Source organism: Salmo trutta, chromosome 30 (genome assembly GCF_901001165.1).
Source record: "Salmo trutta chromosome 30, fSalTru1.1, whole genome shotgun sequence".
Taxonomy (NCBI): Eukaryota; Metazoa; Chordata; class Actinopteri; order Salmoniformes; family Salmonidae; genus Salmo; species Salmo trutta.
In genome coordinates, this window is record NC_042986.1 from 39,999,468 (window position 1) to 40,017,239 (window position 17,772).

The 17,772-nt window shown below is 41.6% G+C and overlaps 1 protein-coding gene and 1 non-coding gene across 2 annotated transcripts in view; one reads left to right on the forward strand and one right to left on the reverse strand.

The window, feature by feature from the left end:
• LOC115168672 (monocarboxylate transporter 5-like) overlaps positions 1-17,772 on the forward strand; it is a 51,426-nt gene that overhangs the window by 24,810 nt on the left and 8,844 nt on the right. The window contains 2 exon segments of the mRNA XM_029724152.1: positions 15,224-15,261; positions 15,263-15,436. Coding sequence (XP_029580012.1) covers positions 15,224-15,261; positions 15,263-15,436 — 212 coding nt within the window.
• Positions 8,729-8,782, reverse strand: LOC115169037 (U7 small nuclear RNA). Its single transcript, XR_003870811.1, has one exon. It is a non-coding gene; the product is annotated as a U7 small nuclear RNA (small nuclear RNA).

Consider the following 17,772-nt stretch of genomic DNA (forward strand, 5'->3'; position numbering starts at 1 on the left):
CTCAACAATGTATTTACCATGTGCGCCGAATACAACAGGTGTAGAACTTCCCGTGAAATGCTTACTTACAAACCCTTAACCAACAATGCAGTTTTAAGAAAAGAAGTATTAAGAAAATATTTACTAAATAAACTAAAGTAAAAAGTAACAGCAGAGGGGAACAAAATGGCGCCGTAGAGAGAACACGGTGTTTCAGCGAGCTCACGCGGTATTCGTAAATTTATATTCTTACATTAATCTCCTAGCTTGAAAAAGTGGTAGAATTGGCTAAATAAGTTACCCTACAATGAGTCTTGGCGACTATTTCTCAAAAATCTCCGACAACATGCCCAACAGAGCTACTAAGAAGTCGACCAAAACCGCCATCCCTGTAGAGGTGCAGGAGGAGCTTGCTAACGTTAGCGAATCTAACAACATTGCGGATCCAGGCACAATGGACCTGGTGATTCAAAGGATGACAGATAACATTACTAAAGTGATCGATGTTAAGATAAGAACGGTCCTGGAAGCAATAGCAGGCCATTCAGCTGAACTACAGAGGGTTGTCAAACGTGTTGATGAGGCGGAAGGAAGAATTGCTACTGTGGAAACTTCAACTACATCCATGGACACTAAGATAAAAGCACTTGAGAAGCAGGTGCGCGAAATGGCGGAGCACATTGACAACTTGGATAATCGAGGACGCAGATGCAATATCCGTGTTGTGGGACTCCCGGAAAATTCTGAAGGGACACGTTCAGTAAAATTTTTTGAGGAATGGATCCATGGCTACCTACAAATGGACACTAAGGCTGGTCGTGTGAAGCTAGACAGAGCACATCGCTCTCAAGCACCGATACCCGGTCCCAATCAGCGCCCACGACCAGTGGTTATAAAGTTCCACAACTTTACCGACAAGCAGCGCGTCATGGATGCGGCTAGAAACATCGGTTCTGACGGTAGTCAACGTAAAGGTCCAAAGGTCTTATTCTTCAATGATTATTCCACAGCGGTTGTACGAAGGCGCAAAGCGTTTGATGAGGTGAAGGCTCGACTCAAGAGAATGAAGATCGACTACGCACTGCTGTACCCGGCCACATTAAAGATTATGGTCAACGGATCGCCTAAAAAACTCTACACATCTGAAGAGGCTGCTGCGTTTATTGACTCTCTCGGGTAAATAACCTTAAGCTGCACCTCCGCAGCATTGGATAACATCTTATTTTATTTTGAATCTGATCATGAAACAGTGGTGTAAGTTCTCATGTGCTCCTGTTCAGTAATATTCGTATCGGTATTATTTTTCTTGCTAAAGTAACTGCCGCCGTAGCTCAGACTGAGATATGTGTGAACCTATATTGGTGCCCAGGCTTGGTTTTAGGTGGAAGAGCCTCAATCTTCTTCTATTGATTTTAATTTCCACATATATAAAGGATGAGGCTATTGAGTGGCAATGCGGACTTAAGAGTCTACATTGGAAAGTTGAAATCCCCTGCATGTTAGCTAGTGGGAAAACCCCCTTTTGGATTTTTACATGTTTAATTTTTGGGTTTTGTATAGTTCGAGTTCAGGGTTCATATCGTTTGTTTACGCTCAGTGAGATAGAGGAGAGTTCAACACATGGAAAAAGGTACCACCCCATTTTTACAGTAGGATTCAGTCTGGATATTGAATGGTCAAAGCGCAATGGCAGGTAACAGACTACGTGTATGTACATGGAACATTAGAGGGAGCCATAACCCCATTAAAAGGAAGAAGATACTATCCTTTTTTAAAAAAGAAAATATTGATATTGCCCTGTTACAAGAAACTCATTTGAATGATAAGGAGCATCTGAAATTACAACAAGGGGGGTTTGGTCAAGTGTTTTTCTCATAATTTACATCCAGAAGTAGAGGTGTAGCAATTCTTGTGAAAAAGAACCTACCAATTAAGGTCTTGAAGTGTGTGAAAGATAAATTGGGTCGCTTTGTTATAATTAATGGTACTTTACAAGGGTAGAGCATTTCCATAATGAAAATTTACTTCCCCCCTGCCCACCCCCCTGACTTCCTCACTAAGGTATTTCTAGACTTTTCAGAATTAAACTCAGACACTGCAGTGGTCGGAGGGGATTTTAATTGTTTGTTGAACCCCCTTATTGATAAGCTTCCCAGTGGTATAGCCTCACTCTCTCCTCAAGCTAAGTCACTTACAGCCATTTGTGATGATCTGGGGTATGCTGATGTTTGGAGAGCTTTTCATCCCTCCAACAGAGAGTTCACTTTTTTCTCTGCACCTCATGGATGTCAGACTAGAATAGATTACTTTTTTATGCCCAGGACGTCGCTGCAGTCTGTTTTATCCGCTAGGATAGGAAGCATAGTCATATCTGATCATGGGGAGGTGATCCTGGACATAAAACTCAACGGGGCATTCAATCAGTCAAGACATTGGAGGTTGAATACAACCATTCTTAAAGACCATACATTCACATCATATTTTATTACAGAGTTTAAAGCATTTTTCTCTATTAACTCTCAATCAACAGATAACCCCTCACTCCTTTGGGAAACCTGTAAGGCGTACGCCAGGGGTCTGATTATGTCATACGCAGCCACTAAGAGGCGGAAAAAGCGTGAAAAGCAAAAAACACTAGAGGGTGAATTGGAAACTAAAGAGAAGGACTACATTAAAACTCCCACTCCTGCCCTATTAAAGGAAATATCAGTCATTAGATCAACGCTGGACTCCCTCCTAACACAGGACGCTGAAAAGAAAATGAGATTTGTCAAGCAAAAGCTATATGAACATGGCGATAAGCCAGGAAAGTACTTGGCGTACCTAGCTAAAAAGAGAGCTGACTCACAGTCAATTGCGGCTATTACTGATTCTGATGGCAATCATTTATATGAAAATAAATTGATAAATGACTCATTTAAGACATTTTATGCAAATCTTTACGCCTCAGAACTGCCAAATGACGCACCCAAGTTAATGGAGAACTTATTTTCTAAGATTGAGCTCCCTACTATCTCCGAAGAACAGAAGTCTCTCCTTAATGCCCCTATTACTGAGGAAGAGATAATGTCCGCAATTAAGAATCTGCAAAATGGTAAGGCCCCAGGACCGGACGGGTTTTGTAGTGAGTTCTATAAAGAGTTCCATGGCCTGATCCTTGAGCCATTGCGTGATATGCTTAACCACTCATTTTCAAATGACCAGCTCCCCCAAACGCTGCGAGAAGCCAACATATCACTTATTCTCAAAAAGGGAAAATGTCCGGAGTCTTGTTCCTCGTACAGACCAATTTCCCTTCTGAATGTGGATAGAAAATTGCTTTCTAAAATTCTAGCCACAAGATTAGAGGACTCACTGCCACTAATTGTGAAAGGAGACCAAACTGGCTTCATTAAGGGACGTAGGTCATGTAACAATGTCAGACGGCTCCTTAATGTAATTGAAGTCTACCAACAAAGTGCTATGGATGGTCTTGTGCTCTCCCTAGATGCTGAGAAAGCATTTGATCGTGTGGAGTGGTCTTACCTATTCTTTGCTCTAAATAAATTTGGTCTGGGGGACAACTTTATAAAATGGGTGAAAGTTTTATATGATGATCCTCAGGCTGCTGTCCTTACTAATGGACTACGGTCAAATAGCTTCTCTATACACAGAGGTACCAGACAGGGCTGTCCTCTGTCCCCCCTCCTATTTGCACTTGTTATGGAACCACTGGCCGAGGCCATCAGGGTAATGCCTGCTATACAGGGGCTGCTCATTGGTGATGTTCACCATAAAATAAGCTTGTATGCTGATGATGTCCTGATATTTATTTATAATCCCGAGACTTCAATCACATCTCTGATTAACATTATTGAGTTATTCAGCGAATTCTCAGGCTCCAAGATTAACCTAACTAAATCAGAGGCTATGCCACTTGGTAACCTTCACTCTGTACCTAACACTTCTCCCCCCTTCCCTTTTAAATGGTCTCCCTCAGGTTTTACGTATCTGGGTATATTTGTAACTCCTAAATTCCAACAAATGTACAAAGCCAATTTTGTTCCCTTGTTTGACACAATAAGACAGGATCTGGAGCGCTGGAACTCTCTTCCGATTTCATGGTTGGGTAGAATATCCCTCTTGAAAATGAACATTTTACCTAGGCTACTTTACCCAATCCAAATGATCCCAGTATTACTCTCCAATAAGGTAATAAAGGATGTAAATGGATGGCTAAGTTCCTTTATATGGAGTAAACGCAAGCCAAGACTTAAGATGGCAATATTGCAGCTGCCAAATTCTATGGGTGGCTTGGATCTGCCCAATATCAGGCTCTATCAGTGGTGTGCCCACCTATGTTATATTTCAGACTGGATCACAAACGATGACTCCTCTATTTGGTTAGACATTGAGACTTCTCTTTCAAAATACCCTTTACAGGACCTTTTGTTTTTCACAAGTTTCAAGTCTGTAAAAGATCGCTGTAACAACCCCATTACACTTAACACACTCAAAGTATGGAGGTCAGTTCAACGTTTCCTGGGAAGGTCCAAACTAACCTCTGCTCTTACCCCAATTCTTAACAACCCAGATTTTGTCCCAGGATTGCTGGATGCTGGCTTTAACGTTTGGCTTAATAAGGGCATACGCAGACTAAATGACTTATTTGCGGATAAGATTTTATTGTCATTTGAGCAGATGGTCGAGAAATATCAACTCCCAAAGCAGGACTTTTTCCGTTTCCTACAAGTAAGACACTATATTCTGAAGAGCACCACCTTAATTGGTAACCCTGATATTGAAAGAATGCTTTTTTCCCCACAAAGGAAAATGTCTGTAAGTCTGTTTAATGATGCTTTAAGGTCCTTTTCCGCTGTCGACACACAGAGGGTGAAACAAGTGTGGGAGAAAGAACTGTCTGTTACCATTGACGAAGAGATGTGGGAGGACATTTGGAAATATGCAAAAACAATATCTATATGTAATCGTACTAGAGCAATTCAATTAAGAATAATACACAGATTGCATATATCCCCAAATCGCAGACATGCATTTAGCCCCGCTTCCTCCTGTCCTCAGTGTCTCAAATGTAAAACTGATACAGGCACCCTAACACATTGTTTATGGTCATGTCCCAAAATACAAAGATATTGGTCTGGTGTTCTGCAAGAGATTGAAAAGATCCTAGGGGTCGATCTAGAATTGGACCCAGTTTCTCTACTGTTAGGTCTCCCTAGTAGGCATGTAACTTCGGTGGGTAAGAGGAGGCTTTACAACATCCTCACCTTCGCAGCGAGGAAAAACATACTTTTACAGTGGATTAGTGATAAGGTTCCCTCTATTAAAGATTGGCATAAGATACTATTTGAATGGGTGCCGCTGGAATATCTGACATGTACATTGCACTCTAAGACAGATCAGTTCTACAAAGTATGGGAACCTTACCTAAATTACCTAGAACCTGAAGTATCAGCTATTATGCTGCAAGGATTCTCTTAGAATGGTGATCTATGTATTCCAGAATTACACTGTACGGTCCGTGTGGGGAACTCAACTTCTTGGTTTAAACTGAGCATTTTATTTTATTTTATTTATTTATTATGTCTTTATTGTTATTTTTTTCTGTTTATGTTTGTTTAAAATGTATGTATTGAGAGACGCAATGAGGGGGATGGGGTGAGAGAAGCGGGGAGAGGGAAACGGTAGGTGTGTGTGTACGTGCGTGCATACATACGGATATGTGTAAGCGAGTGCTGTTTTTTTTTTGCCTTGTCTTTGTTGTTGTATCTCTTAATATGGGTGAAAATTGTGAAACTCCAATAAAAAATACTGTTACAAAAAAAGTAACAGCAAAATAACAATAACGAGGCTCTATACAGGGAGTACCGGTACTGAGTGAATGTGCTGGGGTAAAGGTTAGTCGAGGTAATTTGTACATGTAGGTCAGGGATAAAGTGACTATGCATAGATAGTTAGACTCAATGTAGAACTAAAAATAACATAAGGTCGAACAAAAACACACTCCAACACACACACACACACACACTAGGGCCGGGACCATACCAGTATCGCGATAGTTGTTAATATTGTGGCAAGGAAAGAAAACACAAAGCGGATTTAACGTCATTAGGAAAACATCCCTAATGTTGGAAACAAACATCATTATGATGTCATCCAGAGTCACATGTATTTATTTCCCAGGTTATAGAACACAATATTTTACATACAGACGGTTTTTAAAAAGGACCAAAGAGTTTGGTCTGCTTTGTGTTTTTCATTTTTGCCATGGAAAAAAAGATTGCAATACTTGTATCGTCCCAGCTCTAACACACACACACACACACACACACACACACACACACACACACACACACACACACACACACACACACACACACACACACACACACACACACACACACACACACACACACACACACACACACGTCCCAGCTCTAACACACACACACACACACACACACACACACATTCATACTGACTCTACACTCGCGAACATACAATCATCATATAAGCTGCTGCTACTCTGTTTACTCATGTATCCTGATGCCTAGTCACCTTACCCCTATACATACTGTATCTGCCTCTATCACTCCAGTATCCCTGCACATTGTAATATGGTGTTGGCACTGACCCTAGAACTGTCCCTGTATATAGTCACCTTACCCCTATACATATCTAACCCTCCTACTCATGTATCCCTGCACATTGTAATATGGTGCTGGCACTGACCCTGGAACTGTCCCTGTATATAGCTTACCAGTATTGCATTTTTGGGAAAAAGCAAGCAAGAAAGGCTTTTAAATGTGCTTGTGCACACTGACAATTAAAAACTTTAAACTTGTGCTGTAGTGTACTTTAGTAAAATGTTAGTAGGTGATATGGATCTGTACTGTAGTGTACTAGCTAATTAGCAAATGGGTTGTTGTCCTCTATTAGCCTAAACTGTGGTTTTGTTCCAAGTGGGTCCCTGTCCTCTATATAATGCACTACTTTTGACCAGATCTCTACTACTTTTGTAGTCCACTATTTAAGAGAATATGGTGCCTTTTTGGGACTAAACCCCTTGTGTCTTCAGTTGGAGGGATGAATGTGCTATATTAGTGAGTTATGATTGTGGGTAACTAGTTCAGCCAAACGGTTTCCCAAGAGAACGTCCTTTGCTCTGTGTGTAGTAATGGAGGGAATGTTATGACTAGAGATCTGTCTTGTGACAGACCGTCATATTGAGTAGATAGCTAACTAGTGCACACAATTTGGTTCTGGCTTCTGAGATTAGGGAATGGAAGTGGTATGTGAATGAATGTAGGTCTAACACAGAGGTTCGTCCATATGGGCCGGGATCCAGTCAGTCTGTGAATGCTGACCCCAGACAAACTCAACAGCGGGTATGGATGTCTCTATTTCCGTCTTGAACCCAAAGTACCTCTAAACGAGCAGAGGGTGCCATGGAGAACATAAATGGATGGCCTATGCTCCTCACGGACGTTGTGTATTAAAGTAAGTCATTCTGAGCCTGTCTGTGAGAGGAGCAGGGATGATAGCATTGAGTTATTCTCAGCACACATGCATTCTGTCTCACATTCTGCTGCCATGTCATGTTCCATGTTCCCAGAAAGCAAATGGAGAGAGAGAGAGAGAAAGAGGAAGAGAAAGAGAGACTGCCACCCACCCACGCACGCTACAACAAACCCAACATGTCCCCCAGCCTCACTCACTCCCTCCCTCCCCACCTCCATTGAAAGAGGTCCTTTCAGCTAGCTGAGCTCAGACAGAGAGGAGGGCCACCATAGTCCAGACCATAGAAATATAATTCATAGAATGCACATTCCCATTCCAGTCCATGTTTATTCATTCTATTATTTACATTTCTATGCTCCAGGCCAGGCCTCATGTCAGGCCACCATCGGCAGATCCACTGGGGTCGCTAGGCAATGGATTAGTGTGTAAAAGTGGTTGCCGTGGCAACAGGAGTGCATCCCGATTTATACATTTTTTGTCCAATGTTGAAGTGCCTGGTTGATTTTGTTCCCTCATAATCATTGAGGTGGGGATGTTTACAAAAGAGGTGGGGAGATGAGCCAACAGAGATTGTTTAGTAATTAGAAAGACTGGGGGGGAAAGAGGACTGACTAACTTGGTTTAAAACCCTCCCACATTAAAAAAATTCTATAGTATACTATGGTATAAAAACTAGAGTATTCACTATAGTGTTTTTGCGGACTTTACTGTAGTATTCACTGTAGTGTTTTTGCGGACTTTACTGTAGTATTCACTGTAGTGTTTTTGCGGACTTTACTGTAGTATTCACTGTAGTGTTTTTGCGGACTTTACTGTAGTATTCACTGTAGTGTTTTTGCGGACTTTACTGTAGTATTCACTGTAGTGTTTTTGTGGACTTTACTGTAGTATTCACTGTAGTGTTTTTGTGGACTTAAGACGTCACTGTGTTAAACCCTTTAACTCAGAGCATAGGCCATCCACTAAGGTTCTCCATGCCTGGATACAGCCTTTAGACGTGGTATATTGGCAATATACCACAAACCCCTGTGGTGCCTTATTGCTATTATAAACTGGTTAGCAACGTAATCAGAGCAGTAAAAATATGTCAGCCAATCAGCATTCGGGGCTTGAACCACCCAGTTTATAATGTAGTATATGAAGACTTCAGTATACTGTAGTATTTACTGTAGTGTTTTTATGGATATTACTGTAGTGTTTACTATATATCTTTTTTGATATAGAAGTGGAGGGTTTCACCTTCAAGAAACCTACTGGAGAAACTCTAAAAGTGCAAATATTCCAGAATCTGTAGGTATGTATGACTGGGGTCTGAATAGATAGTACAGCGCTTCTGCTTTTTTTTATAACCTGTAGGGAACACAATACTTGGCATGTAGGTTTCTCACCTCTGGGTGCCGCAAATTGCGACATGGGGGAAGGAAATGAGCAGGGTACATGCAAATTAAATGCTATAGTATTTACTATAGTTAAAAAAGGGAAGTGTTTTTGTGGACATTACTGTAGTATTTACTATAGTATTTACTACATTGTTTTTTGCAGATAACACTGTATTTACTGTAGTATTCTACAGGATACTACAACATTCTATGGTAAGTACTACACATGATTGAGGGATACAGTTTAATATAGAATTCTATAGTAAGTACTGCAGTATTCTATAGTAAACTGTAGTATTTTTTCATGTGGGCTGCTTTAACAGGGGAACCTCACTAGCACTTTGTGACACCTGCCGATGTAAAACGGGCTTTATAAAATACATTTGATTTGATTAAATGTCTCTTTGAGGTGAGAGGAATTGAAAAGCAATCCTTCTGCCTTGTAGTTGGACCTTGAGCTTGTTAAGGGTTATCGCTGGGAGGCATGTAGCACAAACACCAGCCTGTCTTTTCTGACTGGATGACTGACAGAGGTGAGAGCCTCCCAAACATTTGTAACTTCCCATTCCCAAGCCGTTTGGCTTCCAGGAAGAGTGGAGTGGAGAGAGAGAGATCCTGGTTCCAGATCTGTTTGTGCTGTCCCACATGAAAACATACTATAGTATACTATGATATACTGTAAATACTAAAGTAATCACTGTACTGTTTTTTGCAGGCTTTACTGTAGTATTCACTGTAGTTTTTTTCCGGACTAAAGTCTTTAAAAACACTACATTAAATACTATTTACAGTAGTATAGTGTAGTATTTACAGTTAACTGTAGTGTAAATACTGTAGTAATGAAAACTGTAGTATGCCGTGCCTTCAGAAAGTATTCACACCCCTTGACTTTTTTCAGATGTTTTGTCACTGATCTACACACCCCGTAATGTCAAACTTGAATTATGTTTTTAGAAATATATATTTTTTAAATTAGTTAGTAAACAAAAGCTGAAAAGTCTTAAGTCAATAAGTATTCAACCCCTTTGTTATCGCATGCCTGAATAACTTCAGGATAAACAATTTGCTGAACAAGTCACATAATAAGTGGACTCACTCTGTGTGCAATAATGGTGTTTTTGAATGAAAACCCAGTCTCTGTACCCCACACATTATAGGTAAGGTCCCTTAGTCGAGCAGTGAATTTCAAGTACAGATTCAACGACAAAGACCAGGGGAGGTTTTCCAATGCCTTGCAAAGAAGGGCACCTCTTGGGTAGAGGGGTAAAACAAATATATATATTGAATATCCCTTTGAGGATGGTGAAGTTATTATATAACACATAAGGAATACTACGCAGGGCTGTGAAAAAGTATTTCCCCCTTTCTAATTCTCTACTTTTGTATATTTTTTAAATTGAATGTTATCAGATCTTCAACCAAACCCTAATATTAGATAAAGGGAACCTGAGTGAACAAATAACACAACAATTTCATACTTATTTCATGAACAAAGTCATCCAACAACCGATGCCCCTGGGGTAAAAAAGTAATGGCCACCTTACACTCAATAACTGATTGTGACACCTTTAGCTGCAATGACTCCGACCAAGTGCTTCCTGTTAGTTGTTAATCAGTCTCTCACATCGCTGTAGAAGAATTTTGGCCCACTCTTGCATGCAGAACTGCTTTAACTCAGTGACTTTTCTGGGTTTTCAAGCATGAAATGCTCGTTTCAAGTCTTGCCACAACATCTCAATTGGGATTAGGTCTGGACTTTGACCAGGCCATTCCAAAACTTCAATTTTTGTTGCTTTCTATCCATTTTCATGAAGACTTGATTGTGTGTTTTGTATCATTGTCTTGTTGCATGACCCAGCTGCACTTCAGCTTCAGCTCACAGACGGATGGCCTGACATTCTCCTGTAGAATTCTCTGATACAGAGCAGAATTCATGGTTTCTTTTATTAAGGCAAGTCGTCCAGGTCCTGAGGCAGCAAAGCAACCCCAAACCATCACACTACCACCACCATGCTTGGTTCTTAATATCGAATGCAGTGTTTGGTTTTCGCCAGACATAACGGGACTCATGTCTTCTAAAAAGTTATACTGTCCATAGAACATTCTTCCAAGAGTTTTGATGATCACCCAGGTGCTTCCAGGTGCTTTTTTGGCAAACTTTAGTCAACTTTTTGGACGACATGTGAGAGACAGATCAACAACTAACAGGAAGCATTTGGTTGGAGTCATTGCAGCTAAAGGTGGCACAACCAGTTATTGAGTGTAAGGGGGCAATTACTTTTTCACACAGGGGAATTGGATGTTGCTTAACTCCGTTAATTAAATAAATTAAAATATCATTTTTTGTTGTTGTTATTTGTAAACTCAGGTTCCCTTGATTTAATATTAGGTTTTGGTTGAAGATCTGATAACAGTCAGTTTGCACAAATAGAGAAAATCAGAAAGGGGGCAAATACTTTTTCACGGCACTGTATATGGACTATACTTGGCATGTAGGTTTATAACTTATGGGTGGCACAAATTGTGATATGGGGGAGGGGAATGGGTGGGGTATATGCAAATGAAATACTGTAGTATTTACTATAGTTTCAAAAAGTGTTAAAACATGGTAGTGTTTTTGCATACATTACTGTAGTATTTACTACAGTGCTTTTTTTGCTGATAATACTGTAGTATTTACTATAGTATTGTACAGTATACTACCACATACTATAGTAAGTACCACACATGATCGAGGGATACTACAGTATGTAGTATAGTATTCTACAGTATAGTACAGTTTAGTATGGAATTCTATAGTAAGTAGTGTAGTATTCTATAGTAAACTGTAGCATTTTTTTCATGTGGGGTCTTGAGTTGTCATGAGTTGGCAAGATGGCACAAACTGATCTGGGACCAGGCTAGAGAGAGAGAGGCTGTAAAACACAGAACGAGCAATATAGCTGGTGGAATTTGTCATGCTGGAGGGTAATGTAAGGATGAGCCTGCAGGAAGGGTACCACATGAGGGAGGAGGATGTTTTCCCTGTAACGCACAGCATTGAGATTGCCTGCAATGACAACAAGCTCAGTCCGATGGTGCTGTGACACACTGCCCCAGACTATGACGGACCCTCCACCTCCAAATCGATCCTGCTCCAGAGTACAGGCCTCGGTGTAACTCTCATTCCTTCGACGATAAACGCGAATCCGACTCACCCCTGGTGAGACAAAACCGCGACACGTCAGTGAAGAGCACTTTTTGCCAGTCCTGTCTCGACGTTCTTGCCGGTGAGGTCTGGTGAGGACCTGTCTTATAACAGGCCTACAAGCCCTCAGTCCAGCCTCTCTCAGTCTATTGCGGACAGTCTGAGCACTGATGGAGGGACTGTGCGTTCCTGGTGTAACTCAGGCAGTTGTGGTTGCCATCCTGTACCTGTCCCGCAGGTGTGATGTTCGGATGTACCGATCCTGTGCAGGTGTTGTGCCACTGCGAGGATGATCAGCTGTCCATCCTGTCTCCCTATATCGCTGTCTTAAGGATCTCACAGTACGGACATTGCAATTTATTGCCCTGGCCACATTTGCCGTCCTCATGCCTCCTTGCAGCATGCTTAAGGCACGTTCACGCAGATGAGCAGGGACCCTGGGCATCTTTCTTTTGGTGTTTTTCAGAGGCAGTAGAAAGGCCTCTTTAGTGTCCTAAGTTTTCATAACTGTGACCTTAATTGCCTACCGTCTGTAAGCTGTTAGTGTCTTAACGACCATTCCACGGGTGCATGTTCATTGTTTATGGTTCATTGAACAAGCATGGAAAACAGTGTTTAAACTCTTTACAATGAAGATCTGTGAAGTTATTTGGATTTTTACGAATTATCTTTGAAAGACAGGGTCCTGAAAAAGGGACGTTTCTTTTTTTTGCTGAGTTTATTAGTCAGTTGACATGATCTTTATGAACTATGAAGCCTTTATGTGTTTGATGTGCTTCAAAATTCACAAAAAGTGACTTTAGCTGATGAAGAATATCTCATAGAACAAAATGTATCGGATCTCCTAAGCCTGTGTTTACCTCAGACCTTATTTTTTGTCATTTATCTAGAAAACCCTATTAATTTCCACATAGGCTTTGACCAACGAGCCTATGCGAAGTGAGCCTCTGTTGGTGTCTCTATTAAGTCATGTTTTGTGATGGCCTTTCTTGAGACCATCAGCCAACGACACTCTCATTCTGATAAAGGCTGTTGACGTTTTCAAATCAATAAGACTAGAAAAGATTACCAGCTTAAAAAAGCTATCACTCAACTCTACTATTTTTTTCCTAGACCCTCACACTGTGATAACCCTATAATGCTGCAGAGTATCTGAGCTGATATAAGTCCACAGTAGATTCAAGTCCACTAACTGCAGTGTGTCCCTGCACTGCGCCTTTATCACTGCAGTACTCCATCTATAGTGGAAATCACTATAGTTGTGTCCCAAATGTCATCCCATTCCCTACAACAGTAGTGCACTATATAAGCAATAGGCTGCCATTTGGGGCGTAGACTAGCACTGATTTGACTGCATGGGATGGGGAACCTGTTTACTTGATTTCATTGATCAATGGGATGATGCTGCTCGCCTGCCTGCCTGCCCAGAGCTATTTCTGAACCCAGGATCAATACAGCCACTGCAGCAGCTATCACATTCACATTGACTCCAGAAAAGATGGGAGAGAGAGAGGCCACAATCCCGAATGGCACCCTTTTTCATATATATATATATATATATATATATATATATGGCCCATAGATCTGTGTTCACAAAGTTCTGTGCTTTATAGGGAATAGGCTGCCATTTGGGATTAACCCATTCTAGATGCACAGTCATTATCAGCCACTAGAACTAATGAATTCAACACATAATCAATAGCTGTGATGTGACAGATGATCATGAATACAGTAGTTGATGCAGATCTTATCTTCTCATTGGATATTTGTTTTGCTGTTATCTACTGATTTGTCTATCATATTCAGCTGTTGGAGTAAGCTGTTGTCAGCTGTTGTTGTCGTAAGCTGTTGTCGTAAGCTGTTGTCGTAAGCTGTTGTCGTAAGCTGTTGTCGTCGGCTGTTGTTGCCGTCAGCGGTTGCCGTCAGCGGTTGCCGTCAGCGGTTGCCGTCAGCTGTTGCCGTCAGCTGTTGCGGTTGCCGTCAGCTGTTGCCGTCAGCTGTTGGAGGAAGCGATTCTCAGTCAGGGCATTATGAAGGAACACTCTGTTGCTTATGATAAGCCGCTGCACTAATTAGAACCCTGCAGATAAAAACATCACAAATAGAAATTATGTGACTCTGTCATTCTGTATTCTACATGTAAGAGAAGTTTGTTTACTCCATTCCTGTCATAGTCATGCCAAACATTACAATGAGTGACAAGGACTTGTAATGATAGCACAAACAGACTGGCACTCAGGCTAGATATATTTCTATCGGAGTGTTCGACAACGTGGTGCCCTGCTAAATGGAACATGTTCCTGGACATTCTCTCCAACACGAGACGGAACACGGGACTCCAGATGGGAACTCTGTGGGAGACTGAGTGGGAGGAGACTGAGATGGAGGATGTCACAGATGTCATACATCATGTTTGAAGACTGCTGCTGAACTCTCTCGCTCTCTGTCTTTCTCTCTGTCGCTCTCTCTCTCTCTTTCTCTCTAATAGTTGGTCTCTCTCTTTCTTTCTCTCAAAAAGTCGATTGATTTACTGATTGATTGAAACCTGGACAAAGGCTAGCACAGCCTCCTTGCATTCCAAACATGTGTCCCACAAAGCTAACAGGATGCACATTGGTTTGACATTTTGCTAAAGCTACTTGTTATGTCTGTGCGTCTCTAGAAGCACTACTCACTCAACAGCCCACCGACCTTTAAATAGGACAGGTACATGAGTAATGAAGTGATCCGTCGACGACAAAGAACATAATATAAAATCATCATTAAGTCATCAATAGTCTTGATACAGACTAATCCAGATGTTTTCTCTCTCACCACTCCTTACCCTCTCCTTCTCCATCCCCTCTCCTTCCCCATCTCCTTTCTCTCCCTCCCTCGTCCCCTTCCTTCTCGTTTTCCCTCCCCTCTCCTTCTCCCCCCCTCTCTCCCTTCTCCCCCTCCCTCCCTCACTCTCTCCTTCTCCCCCTCCCTCCATCCCCCATCTCCTTCCCTTTTTCCCTCCCCTCTCCTTCTCCCCCCTCTCACCCCTCATCCCCTTCTCCCCTCCCTCCCTCCCTCACTCTCTCCTTCTCCCCCTCCCTCCCTCTCTCCTTTTCCCTCCCCCTCTCCTTGTCCCTCCTCCCCCCCCCCTCCCCTCTCCCACTCCTTCTCCCTCCAGGTATCACAGAGACTATAGCCCAGCTAGGCTCTGGTTGGGCTAGCGGATAAGAACCCGTTCCATAAGTACCACTATCACAAGGCCTACCTGATCCTGTGTGGAGTGGTCAACCTGTTTGCCCCGCTGGCTAACACCTACATCATGCTTATGGTCTACGCTGTCTTCTTTGCCATCTTCTGTGGCGGTTACATGGCACTGCTACTGCCTGTCCTGGTAAGAATCACACACACACACACACACACCACACAAGGCACAAGCCTAATCATACAATATATCAATATCAGTGTTTTGGTTCTATTAAGCCATGGTCTGCGGGAGCTACATGGCACTGCTACTGCCCGTCCTGGTAAGAAACCAGTCTGTCAGGGTTGGGGTCGATTAGAAGAATTTAAGTCAATTAACTGAAATTCCAATTCAATAATATAAAAAATGTGCATATTTTCTATGACTTCTCACTGGGTAATTAGATTATATAATTTAAGAAAATAACTTGCACACTGCGTGTGAGCTTACTTACTCAGTGTTTCAGCTGAGAGACAATACAAGGCCAATACTTAATAATCTACTGTTGATACTGGCAAAGCGTGCAAGTTCTTATTTTCTTTCAAGGTGACCTAGATACCACCCACCAATCAATGAAGATAAAGAAAGTAACCATACAGGGGAGATGAGAGATTTCTTGAGAAATTGCTAGTAACATTTGTTCCATAGCAAAAAGTTTTCTGATTCGGATTTAGAATGCAGCGCTAGTGATATCTATTGAGAGAGAACAGTTTTTTTTTTAAGCGCTGACCAGCCATTCTTAACAGGATCTTTGAAGGATCTGTTCCCTGTTTGCTGAAAGAATAATCTTAGGGGATTACATTGTCTCATTCAAACCAGAAATTGAAGACACATTTAAATCGCTATCATAATCATAAAATTATACAACATTAATTTCAGGGCTACTTTCATCAAAATCGAACTGGAATTACAAAATATGTAACAAGAAAGGCATATAACAACAATTATTAGCTTTTACAACTTCAATTCTACATTCAACTAGCATATAGTCATTTACACAAAGAGTCAGAATGGGAACAATTCCAAAAGCACAACATTATTTTTACAAGTCCTTTACATCCCCAAGGATATTAGAGTCATGCATGAAACATAAAGGGAGGCTGACATGCAGGATGTCTTGGATAAGAGAGGAAAACATACAGGGAAGGGAAACATGCAAGAGAGGCAAAATTACTAGTGAACATCTGCGCTACATCTGAGTCCCTTTACTAGTGCTTATTTCTCGGACAAAGGTCTGTCACAAGATGAGCTTATAGTTTTCACAGACAAAGGTCTGTCACAAGATGGATACCTGTCATTAATATAAATACCTCCTAACTGACAGTAAGGTTTCTCTCTGAATGTAATCTGTCTCTAATCAGTTTGCTGATTTTCCTTGCCAGATGGTGTGTGATTACACTGCCGAAGGTAACTGTTGACAACTGCAATGTCAACACAGTGGGAATTTTTTTTTATTTTTCACCACTTCTGGGGCTTCTGCAAAACATTGTAGGAGTTGATCAACTGATCAGACTTGTCAACCCCACACATTTGTCTATTATAATTGTGGATTACAGCAGGCTGGCGGACCACTTTCCTATTCCGGACTAGCCTTGTTACTTGAGTAGAATCATTTGCATTGTGAAAATTGGAAAGGAAAGTAACAGTACGTGTGTGTCTCTCCACTGTATGGCCAATACATTGCTCCCTATCCTACACCAACACATATCTCCACTCTTGGTTTGACGCCCCCACTTTTGAAAGTACATAAATGCATCAGGCAACTGTTTCCAGTTTACCCTACAAGTCCCACATGCATTGAACCCCTGTTCTCTGACTACTTATGATGTATAAAAATTGTCGAACCAAACTTTGTAACCTTGGTTTTCATATGTCACAACTAATTCCTCAACCACACGACCATCCCGACTGCCGGTGTAAACTTTGATGTCTAAGTGTAGCCTGTGTCAGATGAGCAATGACCCATCATTTAAATCCCCACCTAGTTGTCTTCTGTTTCATATACTGCTTGAATCCTGATTGCCCCTTTTGATTTGACCATGTGTTCATCTATGGCTATGTTTTGGTTTGGCTGATACAGCTTTTTACAAGTCTGCTATCAGGTGGTGTAGTAAGTACTGCAGTTTTCAAAGCCTATCTGTATTATCCTCAGTGGCAGGATCCACGACGTGTAAAGCAGCCAACAGAGCTTTGAAGTGATTAAGCAACATGAAAGCTCTAGCCAAGAAACCCTGAGGAGACTTTGTACCCCAGTATTGATGAAGGTCAGCAGTTCGGTAAATCCGGTATAAATGAGCAGTCCAAGAAACAGGTAGAATTGTGTAGGTGTAACCTGTAGCCACGCTCAGAGGGAATCACCATAGGACGGGCACTCCAAAACAATACCCCAACCCGGACTATTTGTGAACCCACAAACCTCTGCCTCCAATGCCTGCGTGACAAACAACAACAAGAGGAAGTCTATCTCCCTTAGTCTTTCCTGAGTG